This window comes from Amaranthus tricolor, chromosome 2 (genome assembly GCF_026212465.1).
Source record: "Amaranthus tricolor cultivar Red isolate AtriRed21 chromosome 2, ASM2621246v1, whole genome shotgun sequence".
In the NCBI taxonomy this organism is placed as follows: Eukaryota; Viridiplantae; Streptophyta; class Magnoliopsida; order Caryophyllales; family Amaranthaceae; genus Amaranthus; species Amaranthus tricolor.
The window spans coordinates 2,950,848-2,975,022 of NC_080048.1; the positions used below are offsets into that span (position 1 = coordinate 2,950,848).

Sequence of the window (24,175 nt, forward strand, 5' to 3'; positions counted from 1 at the left end):
AATTAAACTTAAAAAAACACACTTATTAATTTTTGTCATCTTCAATGGTAAAGATCTATAACAAGGTGTTGAGTTTGATAGTGGTAAATAGAAAAACTTCCAAAAGGATGTAATGTGACTTGTTTAAAACAATAAGATGACTCGAAATTCACCTAACTTTATAATCAAATTTGATTTGTCCCTATTTTAAAAATAAGTTACAATTATATAAAATACAATATGAACACAAAATCAATTTCAAATCGACTTAAAACACGTAATCTGAAACCAATCTAATGACACAAAGAAACACATTACTACACATGTAGACGTGTCAAATCCGTTGGTAAAATGACAAGAAAACAAAGATGGGAAAAGTAATCGGTCACAGAAAAAACAGACCGGCCCACATGTTAAATACACATGTAGTACTTGTGGATTTCGTAAAACAAACGCGGTACTCACAATTCAAGAATAACTGTAAGATCTCCATGCCCAATTCTAATGGAATTAGCTACCACCACTATCATTCCTCCCCAGTTTCAGAGGTGAATTTCTCACTCGTACTTTTTTTTTTCTCATAAATTGTCGCGAGAGATAGTCAACACACGCATTAAATATATAGGCTGAATAATCCAATTAATACAAATTAAAGAGAAAATAAGAATGTGCGCTTCTTATATTGAGATCGGTCTCTTTAAATAAAAGACAGTGTGTTACAAGAGTATTATTTTTTTTTAATTTGTTCTCAATTAGTGTGATAAAGTAACGGACGTTCCATCTTGGAACGGACGATTTATAACGTTTTATGAAATCACCGCTCCGAGATCTCGCGTTTTATAACGCTGACCCAGAAAACGGCGTTATGTGTCGAAAACCGGCCGTTTCTACCGTTTTGTAACGGAAATTTCTGTAAATTACGGCGAGATGCTCTGTTTTGGGGGCGATATCGAACACATATCATACCAATCAACCCAAAAAAAAAAGAAAAATAATAAAATAAAAAAACTTACACACGAACTTTCACCAGATCCGAGTTGGTCCTTGAACGTCATGTTCAAAGTTCAAATACTTGGATAGAGTTGGAGAAGACTAGTTGCTCAATAAGTATTTTTATTGAGATCTCATAGATCTTTATTTTCAATAAAGAGAATGAAAGAAGGGTTATGCGTTGTACAAATTAATGTGCAAATTCTATGTACCCATGTGGCTGGTTGCAATATTAATATCTATTTATTGTATTTTTAATTTGCTTATATTATTTTTAATGTTACTTATTATATTCTTAATGTCTATTTTTAATATCTTAAATATCTACTTACATTATTCTTAATACCTACTTATAATATTTTAAAAAAATATATAATGAGTCGATCCAATTAAAAATGATCTCCCAAAAATATCGTCTTTCGACAAAAATTTGCAAAGATTAATTCAAAAGTTTTTGTTTTTTAAAAAAAGATTAAAATATGTATTCTAGTAAGTTGGATTGCGTTGGATCATTAATAAAAATTTGTTACTAAGCTATACTCATTGTACAGGACCCTTAACGTCTAATAACATATATTATTGTAACTATAAAAAATTGTATTTGTATAAAAAAAATTGTATATGTATTAATTATATTAATATATAAATTATTAATAAATTTAATCAAAATAATCATTTAAAAATTATTCTACCACGATCCGTTCCGTGAGAACCGCATATTTTCTTTTACCACGAACCGTAATCGTGACCGCGTTTTTACACCATAACGGTAAACACCATACCGATGTTACCGTTGAAGAATAACTCACACGTGATCCCACATCGAAAAATTAGAGAAATATTGACTAATATACACCAATTTGTTGTAGGAACCTCATCGAGTTTATATGCAGCCAACCATATGGGTGGTCTTATTGTGTATAAGCCCATTAATAAATTTATCGGTTACTGACATATAAATTTGGTGCACTAGCCCTCGTGTTACCATACGGTTGTTTGTGATTTGGTTTTAATTTATTTTATTGTTTGGGGTTGTTCTAGATCGTGTCATCTAATTTGCTAATTTAAGATAAATTACAAATAATTGAAAATAGTAGAATATGGTCAATTTTAAGCTATTTTTATATACTTTAGATCGAATTGCAGAATCATGTAAAAGTTATTTTTCTGATTGCTGTTCTAGTTCTACTATTCTAGTCAATTAATAATTAGAAGAAAAATGTTCTGGTTATTTTTTAAAACTAAGTGGACCCACTATGAAAGACCTACCTCAATGAAGATAAAGCTTAAACCAATGGAAAACTAATTAGTAATTACCCAAAAAAGAGCCAACAAAATAAACTGATCTAATCCAAACCCAAACCCGAATGAATATATTCAAGAAATCAAGGAGCTTTGTTATTTCTAATTGTTTCACTTGTTAGTTTAGATTGAATTAAGGCATTTGGCCTATGATAAATTATTGCTTGATGAATTCTTATCTTAAGTGGTAGTATGATCAACAAGAACATTTCATGCCCTTGTGCACCAAGTTTGATGAATCATTCTTGATGAAATCAAAGATTTATAATTTTATTGTTTCAGATTGTAATGGATTATGTTAAGATAAATAGCCGCGTTAAATTATTTGTGCTTCTCATTTATGCGTGATTGTAGATGATACAATAAATGAAAGATCAATCAAAAACAACCTCGTTATTACATGGGTAAAGTTAATGTTATTACGTACATCAGACCCTGAAACCCCATATTGGCAAGAGCCACTTGACATTGGGCTCAGGGCATGTTGGTATTGTTGGCCTAGCATTACCTATTTCATGAGCTATTGATCATGAAGCCTTATGGAGAGACTATAGGAACGACTAGATAGCTTTTCTTTCTAGCTTTCCGGGTTAATACCCAACCTCTTCGCTATTACAAAGGTAAGGTTGCATACACGGCCCCTCAAACCCATCTAAGTAGTAAGACATGTTGTATAATCTATATGTAGCACTTTGCATATCACTCTTATGTGGGGAGTATTTTCTTGATGCATCTTGGTTTGCAATTGGACTTGAAAATGGAAGATCAAGATTTTTTCGTGCTTTATGGAGATCGTTTTTATTCCCTTTGTTATTACAAAGGTAATGTTGCATACACGGCCTCTCAAACCCCATCTAAGTAGTATGACATGTTGTATAGTCTAGATGTAGCACTTTGCATATCACTCTATGTAGGGAGTATTTTTTGGTGAATTTGGTTTGCAATTGTATTCAAATGTGCAAGATCGAGATTTTTTTGTGTTTCATGGGGATCGTTTCCTTTTCCTTGTGATCTCTTAACTTTAACCATCTTACTTGGGACTTCTTCAGATTGTTTGGTAAAGTGACATTGGTGACTGGAGGAGCCACCGGAATAGGCGAAAGCATTGTGCGATTATTTCACAAACACGGTGCAAAAGTATGCATTGTAGATATCAACGATAATGCTGGCCAACGCCTATTGGATTCTCTCTGTGGTGATCCAAACATTTGTTTCTTCCATTGTGATGTTACAAAGGAAGATGATGTCAAACGCGCTGTTGACTTCACCGCAGAAAAATTTGGTGCTCTTGATATCATGGTGAACAATGCAGGGCTCGCAGGTCCTCCAACCAACGACATTCGTAATGTGGAACTGGCAGATTTCGAGAAGGTATATGATGTTAATGTGAAGGGTGTTTTTCTAGGAATGAAGCACGCTGCTCGGATTATGATCCCGTCAAAGAAAGGCTCCATAATTTCTTTATGTAGTGTTGCAGGCACCTTAGGTGGCTTAGGTCCACATGCATATACAGGGTCAAAACATGCTGTCGTTGGCCTGACGAAGAGTGTGGCAGCTGAACTAGGACAACACGGAATAAGGGTAAATTGCGTTTCACCCTATACAGTTCCGACAAATTTGGCATTGCCCCATTTACCCGAGGATGAGAGGACAGAAGATGCTCTTGCGAGTTTCAAGGCCTTCGCTGAGACCAACGCCAATTTGCGGAAGGTCGGGTGTACAGTTGATGACGTCGCGAATTCTGTGTTGTTTTTGGCGAGCGAGGAAGCTAGGTATGTCAGTGGGGATAATCTTATGGTTGATGGAGGATTCACTGTTGTGAATCACTCCTTTAAAGTTTTTAGATGATTCGTATTGTCGTAGTTTTTTTAGCTTTCATCACGCAAGCGATTGTTCATCTGTCTTTAGATTAAGAAATTGTTGTTGTGATTCGTAATGAAATGAAGGCATTGTTTATGGAAGTGAAACTAACTGTATTTTAAGTTTCCCTCTTTAGTCTTCTTTGTTCATGTTGTGTAGCCAGTGATGACTTATGCACTGATCTTAGCTCTTAGATTATTAATGAATTATATTTTGGTCTTGCGGTTTGATCTCCACCGTTGAAAATAATAGACAGAGTTGAACTGAAGTGAATGAAGAGTCGTATGAAGAGTCGAATGAATTGTGTAATAGTGATGTGATGCACTGAATTTTGAATTAAGCTAAAATATCTCCGTTTTAATCGTATCTTAAGTTTATGAGCCCGAATACACGTCTACCGTGCTACCTGATAGGATCGTATCAAAACACCTAGAATGACTAGGTTGGCTTGCCTATCCATAGTTGTATCTATTTGTTGATAATTACGATGAAAATTTGAAAGGGTAAATTAGTGGTGGAGAATACACATGTTTTGTTCCCAACGAGTATCATGGTAACATACATATGGATCCATTGTTTTATCAATGCTAGTAAAACCACATAAAAATGAATTTACCAAATTAAGTTACGATATATGGCAAAGTGACAAATGATCTCACACGAAATTCCAAGTTTTTGGTAAACGAAAACTAGAACGATTACTCATCTTGTACTAGAACAGTTAAAGGCCTCAAAACATACAAGTCGCCATTCGTTTGGTTGAAGAAGCCAATTGAATATCAAATATCGAATATCGAGTCTCATCCATACTAAAAACAAACCTCTTACACCACCCTATCTTAATAAAATCCCTTAGTTTTATTAAAACCTAAACCCAAACCCACATATCCCAACTAACCAAGACTACCTATGTGGCAGCAAAATCATCTAAAGTTTCCTAAAGTGTGATTCACAGAAGCAAACCCCCCATCAACCACAAGATTCTCAGCACTTATATACCTAGCTTCATCACTTGCTAAGAATAACACGGCATTTGCGACATCCTCGGTTGTCAACTCTACCCCTTGCAAGTTTGCTTTCTTCTTAACAAAATCTCGAAACCCCGCAACCACATCATCCGTCCTCTCATCCTCTGGTACATGAGCTAAGGCCATGTTTGTTAAAACCGCGTAAGGAGAAACACAATTGACTCGTATCCCATATTTCCCTAGTTCGGCTGCCACATTCTTTGTTAGGCCTATAATAGCATGTTTAGAAGCCGTATACACATGAGGACACACTCCTGCTATAACGGCTGCACCACTGCTGAGCGAAATTATGGAACCTTTTCTTAACGGGATCATAATTCGTGCAGCGTGTTTCATCCCATAGATTGTACCCTTTACGTTTAAGTCTAGTACGTTGTCCAACTCGAAGGAGTTCACATCGCAGATCCCCTTGAAAGGAGTATCCGAGATCCCAGCATTGTTGACAACAACATCGAGAGTTCCGAATCTTTCTACTGTGAAATCAATTGCACGTTTGATATCGTCTTCCTTGGACACGTCGCAAGGGAAGAAGATTACTTTACAGTCGTCGATTGATTCACATACGCGTTGGCCAACTTTGTCGTTGATGTCTACTATGCATACGCTTGCACCGTGGCTGTGGAATAGTCGTACAATGCTCTCGCCTATTCCGGCTGCTGCTCCGGTTACTAGTGCCACCTTACCAAGTAACCTAAAAAACTATTGAAATGTTGAAGTGCATTTAAATTTGAAACAATTACGACTAGAGATGGCCATGGGTCTTGGACTCTAAGGGTTTAAACCCAACCCGACTTTAATTTTAAGGGTCTGAATCCACTTATTTTTAGACCCTATGGAACTGGGTCCATGACCTTAGGGTCCGAGTTCGGATCTGGGTCCACAAGTTTGAGATCCAGATCCAACCTATGGGTCCATTTAAATCTCTTTTTTTTTAAATTATGGTCCATTTAATTGTTTGATTTGAAATTTTGTTATATTTTTTAACGTTATGTGATTATAAACTTTATCGGTTCCCTGTAATTTGAAAAGTTGCACTATATCTATACTTTTAAAATCAAAAGATTTGATAAATATTTTGTTATAAGAACTTGTATGTTGAAAAGCTTCATATATTTTTTCGCTCAATTTGTATAGAGTTGTTTAAATAATTTTATTCGAGTGTTTGAAAAGTGTATAAAATATAATTTTAAAAAAAATCAGGAAAAAGAAATTATTTTGGATCCAGATCCAGACCCTAGACCCTAAGTGTCTGGGTTTGAGTCCAAATTTTTCAGACCCATGGATCTGGATTCGGTTCTAGGACCAATAAAAAAATTAGGATCTGGATCTGAATCTAGCTGGACTCGATCCAGATTCGACCCATGTCCATCCCTAATTACGACTTATTTGGTTACCGTGTTAAACGGTTAAAATGGTATCAGAAATTTAACATAATTTTTAGTTAACAACATTATTTCACAAGGCTTATAATTATATTTTCCGGACTCAAATCATTTTTTTCTTCACTAAGTTTTGACAATTATATAAGTTGTTTGATTGTTCATATGAATGGTTAAAAAGATAATGAATATTTAATTTCAATTTGGAAATTTAATACTTGATTGAACTATGCAACAATACAAAGGTGATTCTGAACTAAACATGTGTAGGATGCTTAACCACATGTGTCCCCAAGTTTAAAGCCTTAATTATTACTCCAATTTGTAACAAATATTGTAGTAAATAAATAGAATCCAACAAATTATCTACTATTTTTTTCTGCTAGGGGTGTCATTTTTTTAAATTTTTTAAAAAAATCTATAAATTTTGATGAGGGAACAACTATATTCTGGTCTTTTAACCCACCCCCGACCTCACCCTGCTTCGCCGTTGGCTCCTACATGCTATTCAATTCAATTTTTTCAAATAATATCCAGAAAAGCATGATTAACTAAATTTAGAAATCCATCTAACTAATGAAAAAAATAAAGGAAGAACCAAAAATAGGCTTATAATTAGAAGTTTTAGTGATTACCTTTGTGTTGTTCTTGTACTTGGAGGTGAAGCATTACTAATGCAACTGCTCAGTTCTGCCATTAAAAATTTTCTTAGCTCCCTTTCTAACTCTTCGCTGTAATTTTGTTCGATTGTTCTTTCCTTTTATAGTACAAAAGTTTTCAATTTATATATATTGCGCTTTAATAATCTGTTTAATCTTTTTGTTGAGTTGGTTTTTAATATGGTCCAATGAAAGTCACTCGTTTAAATCTCAACTACTCCACAAATTCAAATGGAATATTTAGCGTTATGTATGAAGAGGGTCTGTGCTATATTCACTTCTAGTCTAAAGGTGTCTCGTGTAAAAAAATGTGTTAAAATTGAAATCTTAACCATTAATTTAAACTTTTAATTGAGTTGATTCATTAATATAAATATAATATTATATTAGTATTTTAATTAAACACCAAACATGATAATAATATAAAATATATTTGTCCCAACCCAGATCTCTTGTGGTTCCAATCTCATCTAAGGATTTTGAGGTGGAATTTTTTTGGCCTTATTATTATAAGTCGGTTCATATCATTTATATTTAGTTATGTGGCTTATATGAAATTTTAGCCTAGAAGAAATGTAGATTAGTCGTAGAGTCTCAACCTGTGTTTGGCATTTAGTTTATCACAAATTTTTTTTACTAAATACTTTTATAATAACACCCTTAAATAAGTGCTTTAACAACTTGTTAAATTGAATGAATTTTTTATCAATATCGGTATATAAATTCGGAAAAATACGAGGAGCCGCACACTTTATAAGCCAAAAAAATAGAAGTATTATACATGATAAATTATTTTTAATTCATCGATGTGGGATATACTCATCCTGGCCAATAGAACCTCACATGCGAAGCATCAGTTTTGATACAATAATAATTTAGTTGGTTATTGAGCTTATACGTAATACACTCGTCTATAATAGGAGAGTAGACTGCACACAACTTCGATGAGGTTTCATTCTAAAACCAATTGGTATAAGAAGTAGTTCAATAAACTTATGTATTGGTCAACCTCTCTCTAATTGTTCGATATGAGATCATATGTAAGTTACTTTTTCAACGCACAAACTAAAAAATCGATACTTATAATTAGACAAACAAGACAACTGAATCAACCTACAAGAACAATTGCGAAGCACTACCTATTCAGGGTTGTTCTTGAGGGTAGTTTTGAGGTGCAACCGCCTAGGGCACAGCTTATAAAGGAGTTCAAATTGCGTTAATCCTTATTATTAAAATTTAGTTTGTGTATAAGTACCTTATCATTATATGATCTTAAATTTATACATGTATTTGACATTAATGTGATGGAAAAAAATTATATAATGTATAGTTAAAAAAAATAACTAGAACTTCATTTATATAAGAATTTTTTTTAATTTTTCGCGTGAAACTCAAAAATGGTAAAGAACGTGACTGTAACCATTCAAAAATAATATATGCACATGCTGCACATTTTAATTTTTCTGGTGAAGTTGCTTTCATAGAGTTATAGACTTCTATCCAAATAATTATAAAGGAAGAAGTTAATCGAAAGTTTATCACTGGATGTACGACTGTCGACTACGAGGCGTACGATAGCTTTTAATTAGTCCGTTTATTTCAAAGTCATTCATTCTTGTGTAAATACACACATTCTCTATTAAAATTTGTAAATGGGAGTTATTAAACTTCGTTACTATTTTTCATTTTATCGTCATTCTCTATAAATTTATAATTTTGCCCCTGCAGTTTAAAAAATTACAAATTTATCACTGGACTTAAAACTCGCTTAACAAATGTAAATCACATTTAATAACACTATTATCACTTTAATCCCGAACATTTTTATCGCATCCCTATATATATTGAATTTTCAGACGCGTTCTTGATGATGTACGAATTCAAACACGGTACTATCTCTCTAAAAACTCTCTAAAAACGTTCTTCGGTTTTAAACAAGTTGTTAGTTGTAATCGATTAACTATGGCTAACAAAAGCGACTATGAATCGGATACGGTACGTAAATTTTTCGATTTGAATCGGTGTATTATTTAAAAAAAAAATAAAAAGTCGCAAAAACTGGGCGACTAGACCATGGTTCAATCGCACAAAGTTTTTGCGATTTTATTTTATTTATTTATTTTTATATTTTTTTAAATTTTTTTTATTTACATTATTATTTTTGTATTTGTTATTATTATTATTATTATTATTATTATTATTATTATTATTATTATTATTATTATTATTATTATTATTATTATTTTTAGTGTTATTATTATTGTTAATTTTTGTTATTATTATTATTTTTATTTTTAATATTAATTATTTAAGTAAATTATTAAAGTTATTTATAATTTTTATTTATTATTGAATGTTTTTATTATTAATGTTTGTATGTATAGTTTGTTAATGACCTAATGTATGGAGTACTTTGAGGTACACAGAGATAGGAGATGACACCAACGAAGGAATACGATACGCGAACGCCGATGACAAAGAGTACTTTCAATCTCTGGTGGATGAAGTTCTAAAATCTGATCTCGCAGTTGTACGACGATTGTCTCAGGTACTTGAGTATGAACTACACCCTGATGGAGCCGAAATACCTAAGCCTTACGCAAGTCCACCTAGAAAGGGAAGACCAAGTACAAGCAAAACCCTGAGAAGAAATGAAAATGCATTTGAATATAGCAGATCATCTTCTCGTGGTCGAGGGTCTAGATCTTCATCCCGCGGGAGATCCAGTGGTAGATCTAGTGGTCGAGAAACGCAATCTTCAGTTGGAATTAAGTTTAGTTTCAACTTATCCGGTATATGACTTTCCTTTCCGTTATTTAAATTAGTTTGTTACAGCTTAATCTTATTAACCTTATATTCAATAATTGCAGATGATCTAGGAGGTCATGATTTTTCACAGTTTCCATGGCCTAATCACATCCCATTCATTCTTCCTCCTTACTTGTTTGACTGGATTGATGTGTTAGGTAATAGTAACTGTGGATTTAGAGCTATTGCCGCCACAGAGTTGGGAGGCGAGGAGGCATGGCCTATTTTAACACGTGCTATGTGTATGGAAATGCAAATGAACAGAGACCAATACCTAAGTTTGTATGTATCCCTGGAGTTGTTAGACGATGCTATATTCAGAATAGGTTCACACGGCAATGGACCTGCTCCTTATATTCACTGGATGGATGCACCGATGGCATTGTACTCTGTAGCAACGTTTCTTAACATTGGCATTGCTTATTATTGTTCTGATGACGGTAACCTGATGTACAACTGTTTGGTTCTTCCGTTAAGGAAAGCACCGGGCGTGCATAGTGTAAATAAAGTTATACATATATGTTGGGTGAATGGAAATCATTTTGTTCAATTATTAATGAACGACGATTCATCCCCACTGCCGCCAGTTCATCAACGTTGGAAAGAAGCAGTTGACAATTTTTTCAGACATATAGAAACACATTTTACTAGTAGGACTATGCTCTGGAATAAACTATGCGGGCCACGACCACCACAACGTAATAACACCGCTGCAGATGCTGTAAATTTAGATAGTCCATAGTGTAACGTGATGTGTAAATCATTATTCAGTTTTATTTTAGAAATTGTACATGGGATTCGATTTGTAGATAGTTCATAGTTATACTATTGTGTACGTGATTTCTATAGAAATTGTATATGAAATTCATTGTGTATAGTAATGATATAAATTAATAAAAGCATTGATGTAAACATGAATTAAATTTAATGTAAAAAGCGTTGACGTAAACAAATAAAAGCATTAATGTAAATTAGTTTAAGTACAGACTATGAAGGGCCATGCCCCTTAAACGCTTTCCATTCGACATATAAATCTTTACAATCATTAAGGTATACATCTAAAGCATGTCTTTCCTGAGGGTTCATTTCAGCAGCAGAAGGCAGTCTCGCCTATGGAGCGAATCGACTCGACCATTCATTGAGAAACTGAAAAAAAAAAAAGGAAAAAGGGTGTGAACAAGATATAAAACAACATCCAAATAACACAAAGACATAAGAGAAAACAAATAAATTAAAAAAAACTAACGTATTCAGCTCTGCTTTCAGATGGACCAAAACTGGCACTCGATCCTTCGCCGGGGACTACGTACGGGTGCGAGCACACTCTGAACTACTCAATGTAACTAGGTTCAGCCTCTGATCGAACAGATGCCCGAAGAAGTGCCTGCTCACCAAGGCAGGCACTATAGGGGAACGTACTCCATGCCTCCAAGTACACAGGCGGAGAAGCAAAGGTCACGGAGTAGGTACCGTGTGCCGGTCGCACAGCCTTGGCTGGTCTCATAGGCGGGGAGCGAATAGCCTGCACAAAGCCGACTTGTCGCACTGTCCGATCCGGCAAATACACCTCGACGATATCAAAGCAAGTGATACCCCCGATGAAGGTGGTACGTGGGTGCTCATTCAGCAATTCCCTTGGAGAAGTCATGTACGGAGTCCATTCCACCTGCACACAAAGAAAAGATAACATATAAAAATAATCTAAAATTAAAATAACATGCATAAGAAAGTGTGATGTGATGTACAATACCTGAGTTTCCGTCATGGAGTCAAGTATGCTACGGCAGTCCCTCAGCCTGTTCACCTCACGACATGGCTTTCGCGTGGACCACATCTCCGCCCTAGTCTTTTTAGGCACGTCTGCTCGGCGAGGATGAGGGCAGAAAGCGGGAAAGTACTCATAGATCCATGTCTGGGGCAATGTTAGGCAACCCGCAATGGTCTTGCAACCAGCCCTAGATGCCATTCCCAGCTGCCGATACATGTAGGCCAAGGTCACCGTACCCCAGGCGATCTCATCCTGATCGATGTTCATGGCAAGTATCAGGTGAGGTCACATGCCGGTTCTGGTCTTATCCGCCACCAGGGTAGAGCCGACAATATTCATGTAGTAGGCTGTCGACTGGGTATCCATGGCCTAGGACCTATGACACAGCTGCATCACTTCAGCAACGTTGACGCAGCCGCTGGTGAATACATCTTTCCGCCATAGCTCGGACATGGGCTCCCCAAACAGATTGGTGATATCGACCTGCCACTCCACCTCAGAAGGCTCGCCCGGTAGAGAACCTTCAATAGCAATGCCCAATATGCGTTGCACGTCATGCAACAATAATCGTCATCTCCCCCCATGGCATGTGGAAGGTGTTCGTATCCGGCTGCCACCTCTCCACGAAGGCCGATATCAAAGCATAGTCGATGTGCTGGTGCATAATGTACGGTAGACGGCCGAGGGGAGTAGCGGGTAGAACATCGTACAACGCATCGCTCATATCCCTCAGTCCGATGATGGCCTCCAACGGCCTCTTCCTACTATGGCATTCCAGAATCGGAGGCGTACGCTCGGAGCCGTCAAAAATAAGTTTAGCTATGTGCCCGCCATAGCTAGGTATCAGGCGCGTATCTCTGGGCCCCCCGGGCTGGGGCGATGTGACTAACCAGTCCGTGCCAGCGGACTGTGAACGCCTGCTCCCCGTGGCGGCTCATTATCGACGAGACTACGGCCGGCGCGCTCAGATGCGCCTGAAGAACTAGGGCCGGCACGTGCGAATCTCCCGTCAGACCCCCGGACAACAGTCCACTCCACTGGGCGAACAACGTCGCCTAGGTACTCAATAACATCATCATCACTAGAAATCCCCCAACTACTCTGGAGGCTGCTAGCCTGGTCATCAAAAGGAGTACGCACTAGGTTCAGCGCACTCGACCGTTGGGCCACACTGTGTCTGGCAGCCTCTTCCTGTTTAGCCCTCCTAGCAGAACCCGTTACCCCCCCTCATGAGGGTCCCTTCTGAGCAGAGTAGGCCTAGAGCTATTACCGCTCAACAAGTGTCTAAAAAAAACCCTTTCCTTTTCCTTGATTACCAGCCATTTACTACAATTTTTGATAATTTAATTAAATATTTATAATAAATGAACATAATCAAACGTTACGTTAATTAACCACATGAACAAAAAAAAAATAATTAATTACCAACAACAATATTTAACTAATCATTATTAACAAATATAATGTTACAACATATTTATTATTATTATTATTATTATTATTATTATTATTATTATTATTATTATTATTATTATTATTATTATTGTTATTATTATTATTATTGTTATTATTATTATTATTATTATTATTATTATTATTATTATTATTATTGTAATTCATTTTCTAAATTGACAATAATCATAACAATAATAACAATATTAACAAAAATAAACATTAATAATAATCATAACAATAATAGCACAAACAATAATAATAATAATCATAACACTAATAACAAAAAGAATATTTAAAAATAAAATTAAAGGAAAATTTACTAACATTAACAATAACAACAACAAGAGCAACATCACCAACAATAATAATAAAAATAATATTCAAAAAAATATAAAAAAAGCTAATAATAATAATAATAATAATAATAATAATAATAATAATAATAATTATTATTATTATTATTATTATAAACATATTTAAAATAATAAATTATTAATTAAAACAAAAATAAATATTTAATAATAATGGTAATAACAATCACAATAATAATAATAATAATAATAATAATAATAATAATAATAGCAGTAATAATAATAATAATAATAACAATAATAATATAAATAAAATTAATAATAATTATTCATATAAAAATAGAAAAAAAATAAATAAATAACTGGTTGCAGGAAAAACCGCGAGCCAACCGCGGCTGAGTCGCAGGAAAAACCGCTGACTCAGCCGAGGTTGGCTCGCGGTTTTTCCTGCGACTTTCACTTTTTTAAAAAAAAAATTCAAAATAATACGATTCGAAAAAAATTACTTCGATTAATTTTGCGTGAAGTTCTTAGTTTATGCTCCAAAATTTTTATGTTGTAAGTTTGTTTTTTGAGTGTGATAAGAGAAGTTTTTAGTGAGATTGGAGTATATATAGGAAATTTTAAGTTCCGTGGCAAAATCGCAATATTTTGAAATTCAGGGACATATTTGTAATTTCATTAGGGGGGTGGCGATAAAATAAAAAGGGTAGCGATGTTTAAACATTGGGTTGTAAGTTTAACAAAATTTAGATTAATTTTAATTTTTTTACAAAATTTTAGGTACACACATCATCAGACTATTCGTGATAATTCAATCACAATTTCATCTTGAACAAAGTATCTAAATTAATTTGATTGATTATTCAAATTTGTTTTATTTATTGGATTTATCAGGTGATATCATCAAATATGGATAAGTGATTCTTTTTTTATGTACACATATATTGATTGCTTAAATTTAATTTTAAATTTAGAGATATAATTATTTGCAAGTGTTTGGAAAATAAAATATTGCATGAGAACTGAGAAGAAAAATTACACATGTCACGTTAAAAGCATCACTAACAAATAAAATAATAATTTCATTTGTTGTAGCCTACTTAGTTGACAATTGAATATTTCAAGTTGTAATTTCTACAATACATAAAATAATTAAATAAATAATAAAAATTTTAATATTTTTTAACTTAACTAATCAATCAGAATATTATGGTGAATAAATGTAATTAAATTAAATTTTAAAAAAAACATCAGTTAATTAACTTTATTGAGAATACATCAGATTATTTAAAATAAATTTATAATTTATAATTACAGTCAGTTAATATGTATCAGAAATAAAACATTTAATTAACATAATTAATTGATCAATTTTAAAAAAATGAAGGTTTTATTTTGCATTAATTAGAGTCATACTAAATGGAATTACAAACACTTAACAACTATACAAGATTTCTTGTAAAATATTAACTCATTTGAAGGTTCCTAAGGAATGATTCACAGAAGCAAAGCCACCATCAACCACAAGATTATGGCCACTTATATACCGAGCTTCATCACTTGCTAAGAACAACACAGCATTTGCTACATCCTCAACTGTCAATTCTACCCCTTGCGAATTCGCTTTCACTTTAAAGTAATTCCGAAACCCAACGACTGCATCGTTCGTCCTATCACCCTCCGGTACATGAGCTAAGGCCATGTTTGTTAAAACCGCGTAGGGAGACACGCAATTCAGTGGTATCCCATGTTGTCGTAGTTCAGCTGCAACATTCTTTGTTAGGCCTAAAATATCATGTTTTGATGCTGCATATGAATGTGCACCTATCCCTGCTATTACAGCTGCAATACTACACACTCAAATTATACAACCTTTCTTTAATGGGATCATGATTCTTGCACTATGTTTCATACCATAAAATGTTCCCTTTACATTTACATCTAATCATTTGTCCAATTCGGAGCCTTCTACATTACAAATGTCCATCCCCGGAGGTGTATTAACACCTGCAGTGGTGAATCCAAGAAAAAAATTAGTTAGAAGTGTAAAATTTGACTGAAGTTATTGTCAATATTAGCACATTTTCGGGAAAAAATAAGGTGTAAACAATTCATAAACCAAGAAGATACCATCCCAAAAGCATATGGTAATGGGAGGAAGAGTTTCAAATTACGTGTGTACATTATCTTTTAATCATTGATGTGGGATAAACCATCCCAATAGCCCCACATGCGAACCCCCGCAATTTCACATGTGGGAGTAATCAATTAGGGTAGGAACACCATTCTTTTCGAGCCTATCATTTTAAAATTTTGATCGAACCATCGGCTATGATATTATGTTAAATTAGGCTAGACTATTGTCAATACTAGTATATTATCTGAGAAAGATTACACACACTTTATAGGCCAACGAGATACCATCCCTAAACCATATGACAATGAGAGAAAGGGCTCCTAACTTATAAAGTGTACACACCACCTTTAATTCATCGATATGGGATCAACCATCCCAAAACGGGGGCACAAATATTTCAAATATCATAAAGACTTTTCGAGCCAAGTGCCCTTGTAGGCATTTGGGTTCACTACTGAACTAACACCTGCATTGTTCACCATAATGTCTAGAGTGCCGAATTTTTGTACAGTGAAATCTACAGCTTGTTTAACATCATCTTCTTTGGAAACATCGCAGTGGAAATAACATGTGTTTGGGTTTGCTACACCAAGGGATTCACAGACGTTTTGGCCAGCTTCGTCGTTGATGTCAACCAAACATACTTTTGCGCCATGTTTGAAGAAGACTCGCACAGTGGTTTCTCCTATTCCTGCTGCACCTCCTGTCACTAGTGCTACTTTTCCTAGTAACCTGAGATCAGTTATAGGAGGATTATTAATTACTAGTAAGATATTAGAGTTGTTTGAGAACTGACATATGACTATGGATTGTTGGTTGATTCAATTAATTTGTTTGAACAACTAGTGTGATTAAAATTTTTTTTTTATGTTAGTGGCTAAGCCAGCTCTCTAGCTTGGGGTGTTTGGTAGTTCGCTATATATAAGTATTTTTATTAGTTTTTGACTTTTGTTTTGTCAATTTGTAAAAAGTCAAAAAAGTTTTTAGCAAATAGTTTTTCGGTCGGCGTAAAAGCTAGCTTTATAAGCTAAAATGAAAAACTACCTTGATTGGTTTTTGCTTATATTATCCAGTTAGATTAAAAGCCAACAAAAATAGTCAATACTTTCAGCTAGTCAAACAAGTCAATTAAAAAAAGCTAACAATCATTGACCAAATACCCCATCAAAGATACGTTAATAAAAATAATGGTGGAATGTTAGATGTTTATTGTAGAAAAAATAAGTAAAAAATAAAATTAAAACGATTAGAAATCCAAAAAAACACTTGAATGGAAATAAATGAACTACTTTTATATTCTTAAACGGAGAAAGTAATCGTTAATGTGTACGAGTGTTAAAGTATATAATATATCATGGAGGCTTAATCATCAATTTAAATTTTTGCTTAACATGGTATTAGAGACAAATTTGTTATTGGACTTTTATGACTTGACATTTAATTTTACCATTGGTTAAGAGGCCTTAAATTGGATGTTTATTCCCAATGAGATTTGTAACCTTTCTAGTGGATTAAAATTCTATAGGCACTTATACGTGAAGGGAAGTGTTAAAATGTCTATCATTATCCAAATAAAATTTGTCCCACATCGAAAAAAGAGAAAGTGATATGCGGCATATGCCAATTTATAAACTTGAATAGTGACTTTATTAATACTACTATCAATTGGTTTTAGTTGTGAACCTAATTTGAACAGATGTTATCTTTGCTCCTTCTTGCTTGATTTGTCCAAGTAAATTCAAACAAGAGTAATCACTATAGTAAGTGCATAAATTAAAGTAGAACAAACGAGAGATAGAATTAACAAATAGCTAAAGATTGGTAGGAGATGTACCTTTGTGGTGAAGATGAGGATTTGCAAATTTAATTGGGATGTTTGCGGTTTATTTCGTTGTTGTACGTTGGTTCTACTAATTATTATTAGTTTTTTTTTCTTTATTTTATAGTTGATTTTATTTATAAGTATTTAATTTATCTTTCTCGTATAATTACGTCTCTTAATTTTTTTCGAGTCGGGGGAACCGTGCTCTTCTTTATGGATATGAGTTACCGACGTTCTTTCCTCTTCAAACCCTGTCCATAATTTTTCTATGAGCAGAATATACTGAGTAAGATGATGATGAAATTTTACCGTTAAATATACTGAGTAAGCCCATCAAATGGGTGTCGTTTACCTTTGCAAAGCTCCAACTAAATTTTAGCCAAACAAATTAGAAATACATATCTTTTTGAATTGTCTTGACTTCATATTTTCCAAAAATGATCACATCATCTTCGTCCTCTCGTCTGTACTGAACTTTCATACTACAATCCTTGAATCAAGAATATATAATTCTTCCCTTTCTATCATTTTCGAACATCTTTTTTACTCAAAAGAACCACCCAAAAATTTCATAACTTTTAATCAATTTATAACCCAATTCTCCCAAACAATTTTCCCCAAATTCCCACAATTTCCTCCCTCAAATTTTGATAAAATGAGTTTATTATTAACTACAACAGCATCGTCAACATGGTCTTATCAACTTCAATTCAATTTCAAGTTTAAAAAATCTCTGACTCCATTGATGTTTGTAAAAGCTCGAGTTTTGAGCTATGGTGGTCGTCGAAGACATCATATGAAGATTCATTGTGTTGCTCAAGATCAAGCTAAAGATGATAGTAGTGAGTCAAAAAGTCGTCTTTCTGAAGATTCTTGGATTGATTTGAATACTCCCAAAGCTGATTCTGCTTCCTCTGATTGGTTTGGAAATAGTGAGCAGTATAACGATTCTGGGCAGAAATATGGTGTTGCAGGTGAAATATTTTTTCTTTTTGTGAATTTGTATTGTTGGTTAATTTGGGATCGATTTTTCATCATGGGATTATATTCTTTTATGCGACTTTTAGTAGAAATTGGGATTTCTGCAGAAAGATTTCATCTTTTCTTATTGGATTGTGGGTATAATTTAGGTTTAACATTCGATTATGCGATTAATTAGAATTAAGCGTTCAAAAGCTTTAATTTTGGATTAAGGGTTTCAAGGGGGTTTCTAATTTTGGATTAATTAGAATTGTTAACATTGTAATTTTGGGTATTTTATTAGGTTAAGTTAGAATTATGAAAAGGTTAATGATAATTTATCATTTTTTCCATTAATGAATTTGGTAGTGAGACTTCAACTGAGCATTTGTTGTGGATAGAAGTTTGTAATTTTGAATTTGAGGCAACTTATTAGAAATAAATTAGCTTTGCTTTGGATAAGAAGTTTATGTGAATGTATTGAGATTTTAAGTTAGTTGGTGGTGTTGTGAATGTGGTAGTAGATCAAGTAATTGATTGAGAATAACTTGCAATTTGTTACGTTTTGCGAATGAGTAGTGATTGTGCCGAGATTATACTTGATATGAAGAAAAAAAATCATATTCCTTGGCAAGATCAAAATTGTCTTGGCATTATCATTGATCTTACAAAATATAGAGCCATTATATAATACTAAGTTTTTGATTGATTTAGATGTTTCTCGTTGGAAACGAGAGGGTGTAGTATCAGAGTCAATCAAAACGTCGAAAAAACATAGGAATTATATGTTTGATATAGAGAATTGAAAAGATTAAGGGAAGTTTGAGAAAAGCATATTGAATGCTATGTTTTTCTGTTTATTGCTTTTGAAATCACATTAATGATCTTGAAGTAGCTGGATTTCAGGAATTCTCAAAGCAGGGCTTGCTGGGGTTTTACTTTTTGCCGGAATCTCCTATGCTGCGTTAGCAATAGGCAAGAGTAGCAGCTCAAGTGAGTAACTCCCTTCTTTATGAAAGTAGAATTATTAAGGAAAAATTGATATTAATAATCCAACCTTTCATCCATCCGCTGTGAATAATTCCACCTTTGGATTATTTTTTAATAATTGAACCTTTGCTGCTATCCTGATGTCCTGCTTTTCTGTAGGGTCTACGCCAGAGATGAAGCCTCTTACAGAAGAGCAAGAAGTATTAGCTTCTAAAGAGGTTTACGGGGAGGCTGAGGAAAATACTGATGGAAAGTCCATTGTTCAGGATGAAAGTAACCTGCAAAATGGGCATGATTTAGAGAGCAAGGAAGGGACGGATAATGATATTTCTTCATCATTGGGTTCAACTCAATATGTTGGCCAAAGGGATTTCCTTGATGACACCAATATAGAGTCTTTATCTGTTCGTGAAAACTCGACGTCAGACATAAACAGTCCAGATACCATCTCAGCCTCACCTGAACTATCACAAATAGAAGATATCGATGACTCCTATGTGACTTCTAGCACTATAGATTCACAACGCACGATCGTGGTGAGTAAAGCAGACGATGTGGATGTTGAGCTAAGCAAAAACGAGCAGCAAGAAACCCACACAAGAAATGAAACAGATGATTCCGTTTCTACACTTCAATCATCTTCTAGTGTTGCTTTTCTTTCAGATTTTCAAGATCTAGATAGTTCAGATGTGGCTGTTGCAACTCCAGAAACCAACAGTGTTCCCACAGATGATGTATTAGTAGTTCCATCAGTAGCAAGCGACGAAGACAATGAATTCGACAAACCGCTTCAGTTTCATGGTGAAAGTAATAGCACATCCATAGGTATTAATAGTTCAAAGGAAACTGTAGCTTCCGAGACAACATCTTTTGCCTCTCGTGGAATTCCCGCACCTTCGTTGCTCCCTGCAGCACTTCAGGTGACTCCTGGAAGGGTTTTGGTTCCTGCAGCTACTGATCAAACTCAGTCACAAGCTTTGGCAGCATTGCAAGTATTGAAGGTATGCCTTTAGTGAATGTCTGCTCTGCTCTTCATATGTCTTCTGAACCCCTTTGGTTTATCACTTATGCTAACTTCTCGGTTATTTCCTAGTTTTCATAGTTCAAAAATTCAGTCACAGTCCCAAATGCGGTTATCTAACGCGTAAGTATCGTAACAAGAGTGATGCGGTTATCATAACACCTAAATATCGGTCAAAAGCATAAGATACCCCTTGAGACGACCCAAAATGCGGCTTTTTTGAACCTTTATATTGCATGAAATATCGGTTTGCTTTTTTTAAAAACCTTTATAAAGCGGCCGAAGCGATCCGATGCGGCATTGTTTTTGCACTATGGTTCTTTTTTCTAACCAAAAATAATAATTTTCTGCAATTATATCTAGGATTTCATATGTGGTCTGTGAGATTGTGTGTGGAACTATTTGGTGTGTGTTTTATAAGATGGAACTTTGGAGCGTTGATGTTCTTCTATTTAGATATATATAGCTTAGTGGCTGATATCTAGGTCAATGAACAACACGATAGTTCTAATTTTTCAAGATATATTCCTACTAAAATTACACTAACTTTTCATTATCATTCTCTATATTGAGCACCGATTACAAAACGGGCCGTGATTGGATGAGCTGTTCTTTCATATCTGACTGTATAAGATTTTCAACATCTGGTAATACAATGTCCTTGTATGACACTGATCTTATGGGGTGGAGCAGCCTCTTTTTAGGGAGTTTTCTATTTCTCTTTCGATGGGCATCTTAGTCTAGCATTAAAGTCAAGTAAATCTTTTTAGGCAGTTTGTTATTTCTGTTTTTTGTCGGGGTTGGTCATTTGGCACTAGTATCTTAAATTTCTCTATTATATTCTGAGGTTTACCCGAGTCTTGCCATTTTTCTTCATCAATCTTAGGTAATTGAGGGTGATGCTCAACCTGGTGATCTCTGCACTCGTCGTGAGTATGCCCGTTGGTTGGTGTCTGCAAGTAGTGCTCTTTCACGGTGTGTTCTCTTTCTTCGTTTCATATTTATTTCATCTATATTTATTATTTAATGCATGCAATAATCGCCCATTGTCATTTATCTTTTTCAGAAACTTGATCTCAAAGGTTTACCCAGCTATGTACATAGAAAATATTACTGAACTTGCATTTGATGACATCACACCAGAAGATCCCGACTTCACGGCCATCCAAGGTTAATATGATTGTCATGTCAATACTAAATTTCATTTATTGGTTTGACGTGCCATATATAAAGATTAGATGATACTAAAGTAACATATCATGTTATACAGGTTTGGCTGAAGCTGGACTTATATCTAGCAAGCTTTCAACGCGTGATATGCTTTCTTCTGATGTAGATATTGGTTCCTTCCACTTCCATCCTGATAGGTGATTCTTTTATCTTTACCTATTAAGAAGTTAAGTCGGAGTATTTGGCTTGCTTTTTGAAGTACATGAACTTTTCCTTGTAAAGAATAGTGAAAAGTACAGTTTCGGTCATGGTCGCGGTAACAGTTGTAACACGGTTTTTCGCAGCCAATGCGGATGATTTTGTGGTCAATGTGGCCTATATTTCGATCATGGTGAACTCAAAAACTTTACGACACGGTCTTGATACGCTAACAGCCTTGTTTTGATATGGGGATATGGCCTTGTTTTTGTACTACGTTCAAGACTAGAGATGTGGAACAAAACCTATGAATTACTGTATTTGTATAACTCACTTTTTCGATTCACTTCAACGGGGGATTATATCTTTCTCGATTTTTTTTATCTGCAGCCCTCTATCTCGTCAGGATCTTGTGACCTGGAAGATGGCCTTGGAAAAGAAGGAGCTACCAGAAGCTGACCAAAAGGTTTACTATTTTTTCGTTATCATTCGTAAAACATGCAATTGTCCATCCAAAAACTTATGCATTTGACGTTCTTGATTAGGTCCTGCAAAAACAATCTGGTTTCATAGACATCGACAGAATCGATCCTGATGCATGTCCTGCACTTGTGGCTGACTTATCTGCAGGCGAGCAAGGGATTGTGGCTCTTGCATTTGGTCAGTTTCGGTTTTTAACTGTACAGTAAATGTTTCTGTCCACTATTTTGACTTTGAGTCTTTGATGTATGTGGATAATTAATTTTTAGGCTACACAAGGCTTTTCCAGCCGGATAAACCAGTCACAAAAGGCCAGGCTGCAATTGCTCTTACTACTGGAGACGCAGCCGATGTAGTCAGCGAAGAGCTTGCTCGTATTGAGGCAGAATCTGTTGCTGACAAAGCAGTTTCTGCGCATAATGCGTTGATCGAAGAAGTTGAGAAGGATATAAATGCGAGTTTTGAAAAGGAGCTGCTGTTGGAAAGAGAAAAAATAGATGCCGTGCAGAAAATGGCTGATGAAGCGATCCGAGAAGTGGAAAGTCTTAGAGCAGAGAGAGAAGAGCAAAATGTTGTGTTAATCAAGGAACGGGCTATTGTCGAGTCAGAGATGGAAGTTCTCTCAAGATTGAGACGTGAGCTAGAGGAGCAGTTGCAAAATGTCATGAGTAATAAGGTTGAGTTATCGTATGAAAAGGAACGGATTGAAAAACTTAAGAAAGAGACGGAAGAAGAAAATCAAGCAATTACCCGGTTGCAGTATGAGTTGGAGGTTGAACGAAAGGCCCTTTCTATGGCCCGGTAAGTATGTTTTTCCAGTCTATTTTTTTATAAATTCTTGTGCCAGAGAGAGCCTATTTTCATCTTTTTGTTTAATTAAGCTTTAATGGGTTGTGCCAGAGAGAGCGTCTCCAGACCGGTTTAATAAACACAAATTCTTTTGGCTCTATTAAATATTCGCTTTGTCTTGAAATTATCTTTGGTTAGTGACGTCTTTTTTTCCTCAAGGGCGTGGGCAGAGGATGAAGCGAAAAGAGTGCAAGAGTATGCAAAAGCTCTGGAGGAGGCTAGAGACCGCTGGGAGAGAAAAGGCCTCACAGTGGTAGTTGATGATGGCCTCCAAGAAGAAGCATCAGCTGATACGACATGGACCACTTTTGGGAAAACGTTATCAATAGAAGAAACAGCCAAGAGAGCTGAAACTTTGATGGATAAGCTAAAGGTTATGGCGAGTGAAGTTAATGGGAAATCAAAAGAAATAATTAACAATATTATCGAAAAGATTCGGTCACTAGTTTTAGCCATCAAAGAATGGATTTCCGAGGCAGGCAAACAAATGACAGAGTTCGGCGATGCTGCTGCTGTAAAAGTTGGTGGATCAGTCCGAGAATTGCGACAAAGTTCGGCTGATTTTGGTGCTACGTTGAAGGAAGGAACCAAGCGTGTTGTTGGGGATTATAGAGTAGGTGTCGAGAAACTAACTCAGAGGTTCAAAACATGATGTTTCCCCACCTTGTAGGCTAAGTTAACATACTATTTTTAGTAAGCAGACCGAGTGTTATGTAATATCATTGTTTCGACGTAGATTCCTGTTTTCAATAATCTGGCGAATGAGGGAAAATACTAACGCAGAATTCAAAATTTTACCTACTTGTAAGAAAATGGGTCAAAATGGTCTAGATGAATTCGGTTGGATTTTTGAGTTACGACACGGGTCAAATTTTGGCTCATTAAGATGCCACAGTAACCACTTTGTCATACATCTGTAACTTTAAATTTACTACATTATGATTAACCATTTTAACATAAATAGAACACGATGTATTAAATTATAGAGAACAGAGTAGATGGTTCT

General features: G+C 34.9%; 3 protein-coding genes and 1 pseudogene across 4 annotated transcripts; 2 read left to right on the forward strand and 2 right to left on the reverse strand.

Annotated features, from left to right (window-relative positions):
- Window positions 1–248: 248 nt before the first annotated feature.
- LOC130805839 ((+)-borneol dehydrogenase 2) lies at window positions 249–4,365 on the forward strand. The gene is made up of 2 exons (XM_057670629.1): window positions 249–527; window positions 3,321–4,365. Exons 1-2 carry the CDS (start codon window positions 484–486, stop codon window positions 4,117–4,119), a joined length of 843 nt encoding a protein of 280 aa, XP_057526612.1. The 5' UTR covers window positions 249–483; the 3' UTR covers window positions 4,120–4,365.
- Window positions 4,366–4,710: 345 nt separating this feature from the next.
- Window positions 4,711–7,287, reverse strand: LOC130805838 ((+)-borneol dehydrogenase 2-like). The gene is made up of 2 exons (XM_057670628.1): window positions 7,174–7,287; window positions 4,711–5,850 (listed from the first exon to the last, which is right to left on the reverse strand). The coding sequence occupies exons 1-2, from the start codon at window positions 7,233–7,235 to the stop codon at window positions 5,055–5,057; spliced, it is 858 nt and encodes a 285-aa protein (XP_057526611.1). The 5' UTR covers window positions 7,236–7,287; the 3' UTR covers window positions 4,711–5,054.
- Window positions 7,288–15,013: 7,726 nt separating this feature from the next.
- On the reverse strand, window positions 15,014–17,982 carry LOC130805395 ((+)-borneol dehydrogenase 2-like; annotated as a pseudogene).
- LOC130805332 (uncharacterized) lies at window positions 17,845–24,064 on the forward strand. Of its 2 annotated transcripts, none has more exons than XM_057670078.1 (10): window positions 17,845–18,475; window positions 19,368–19,454; window positions 19,611–20,452; window positions 21,359–21,447; window positions 21,539–21,642; window positions 21,743–21,839; window positions 22,231–22,306; window positions 22,386–22,500; window positions 22,590–23,121; window positions 23,329–24,064. In XM_057670078.1, the coding sequence occupies exons 1-10, from the start codon at window positions 18,157–18,159 to the stop codon at window positions 23,819–23,821; spliced, it is 2,754 nt and encodes a 917-aa protein (XP_057526061.1). In that variant the 5' UTR covers window positions 17,845–18,156; the 3' UTR covers window positions 23,822–24,064. The 2 variants fall into 2 exon arrangements, with proteins under 2 accessions (XP_057526061.1, XP_057526062.1); XM_057670079.1 differs by having other exon boundaries at window positions 18,334–18,475; window positions 19,357–19,454.
- Window positions 24,065–24,175: the final 111 nt, after the last annotated feature.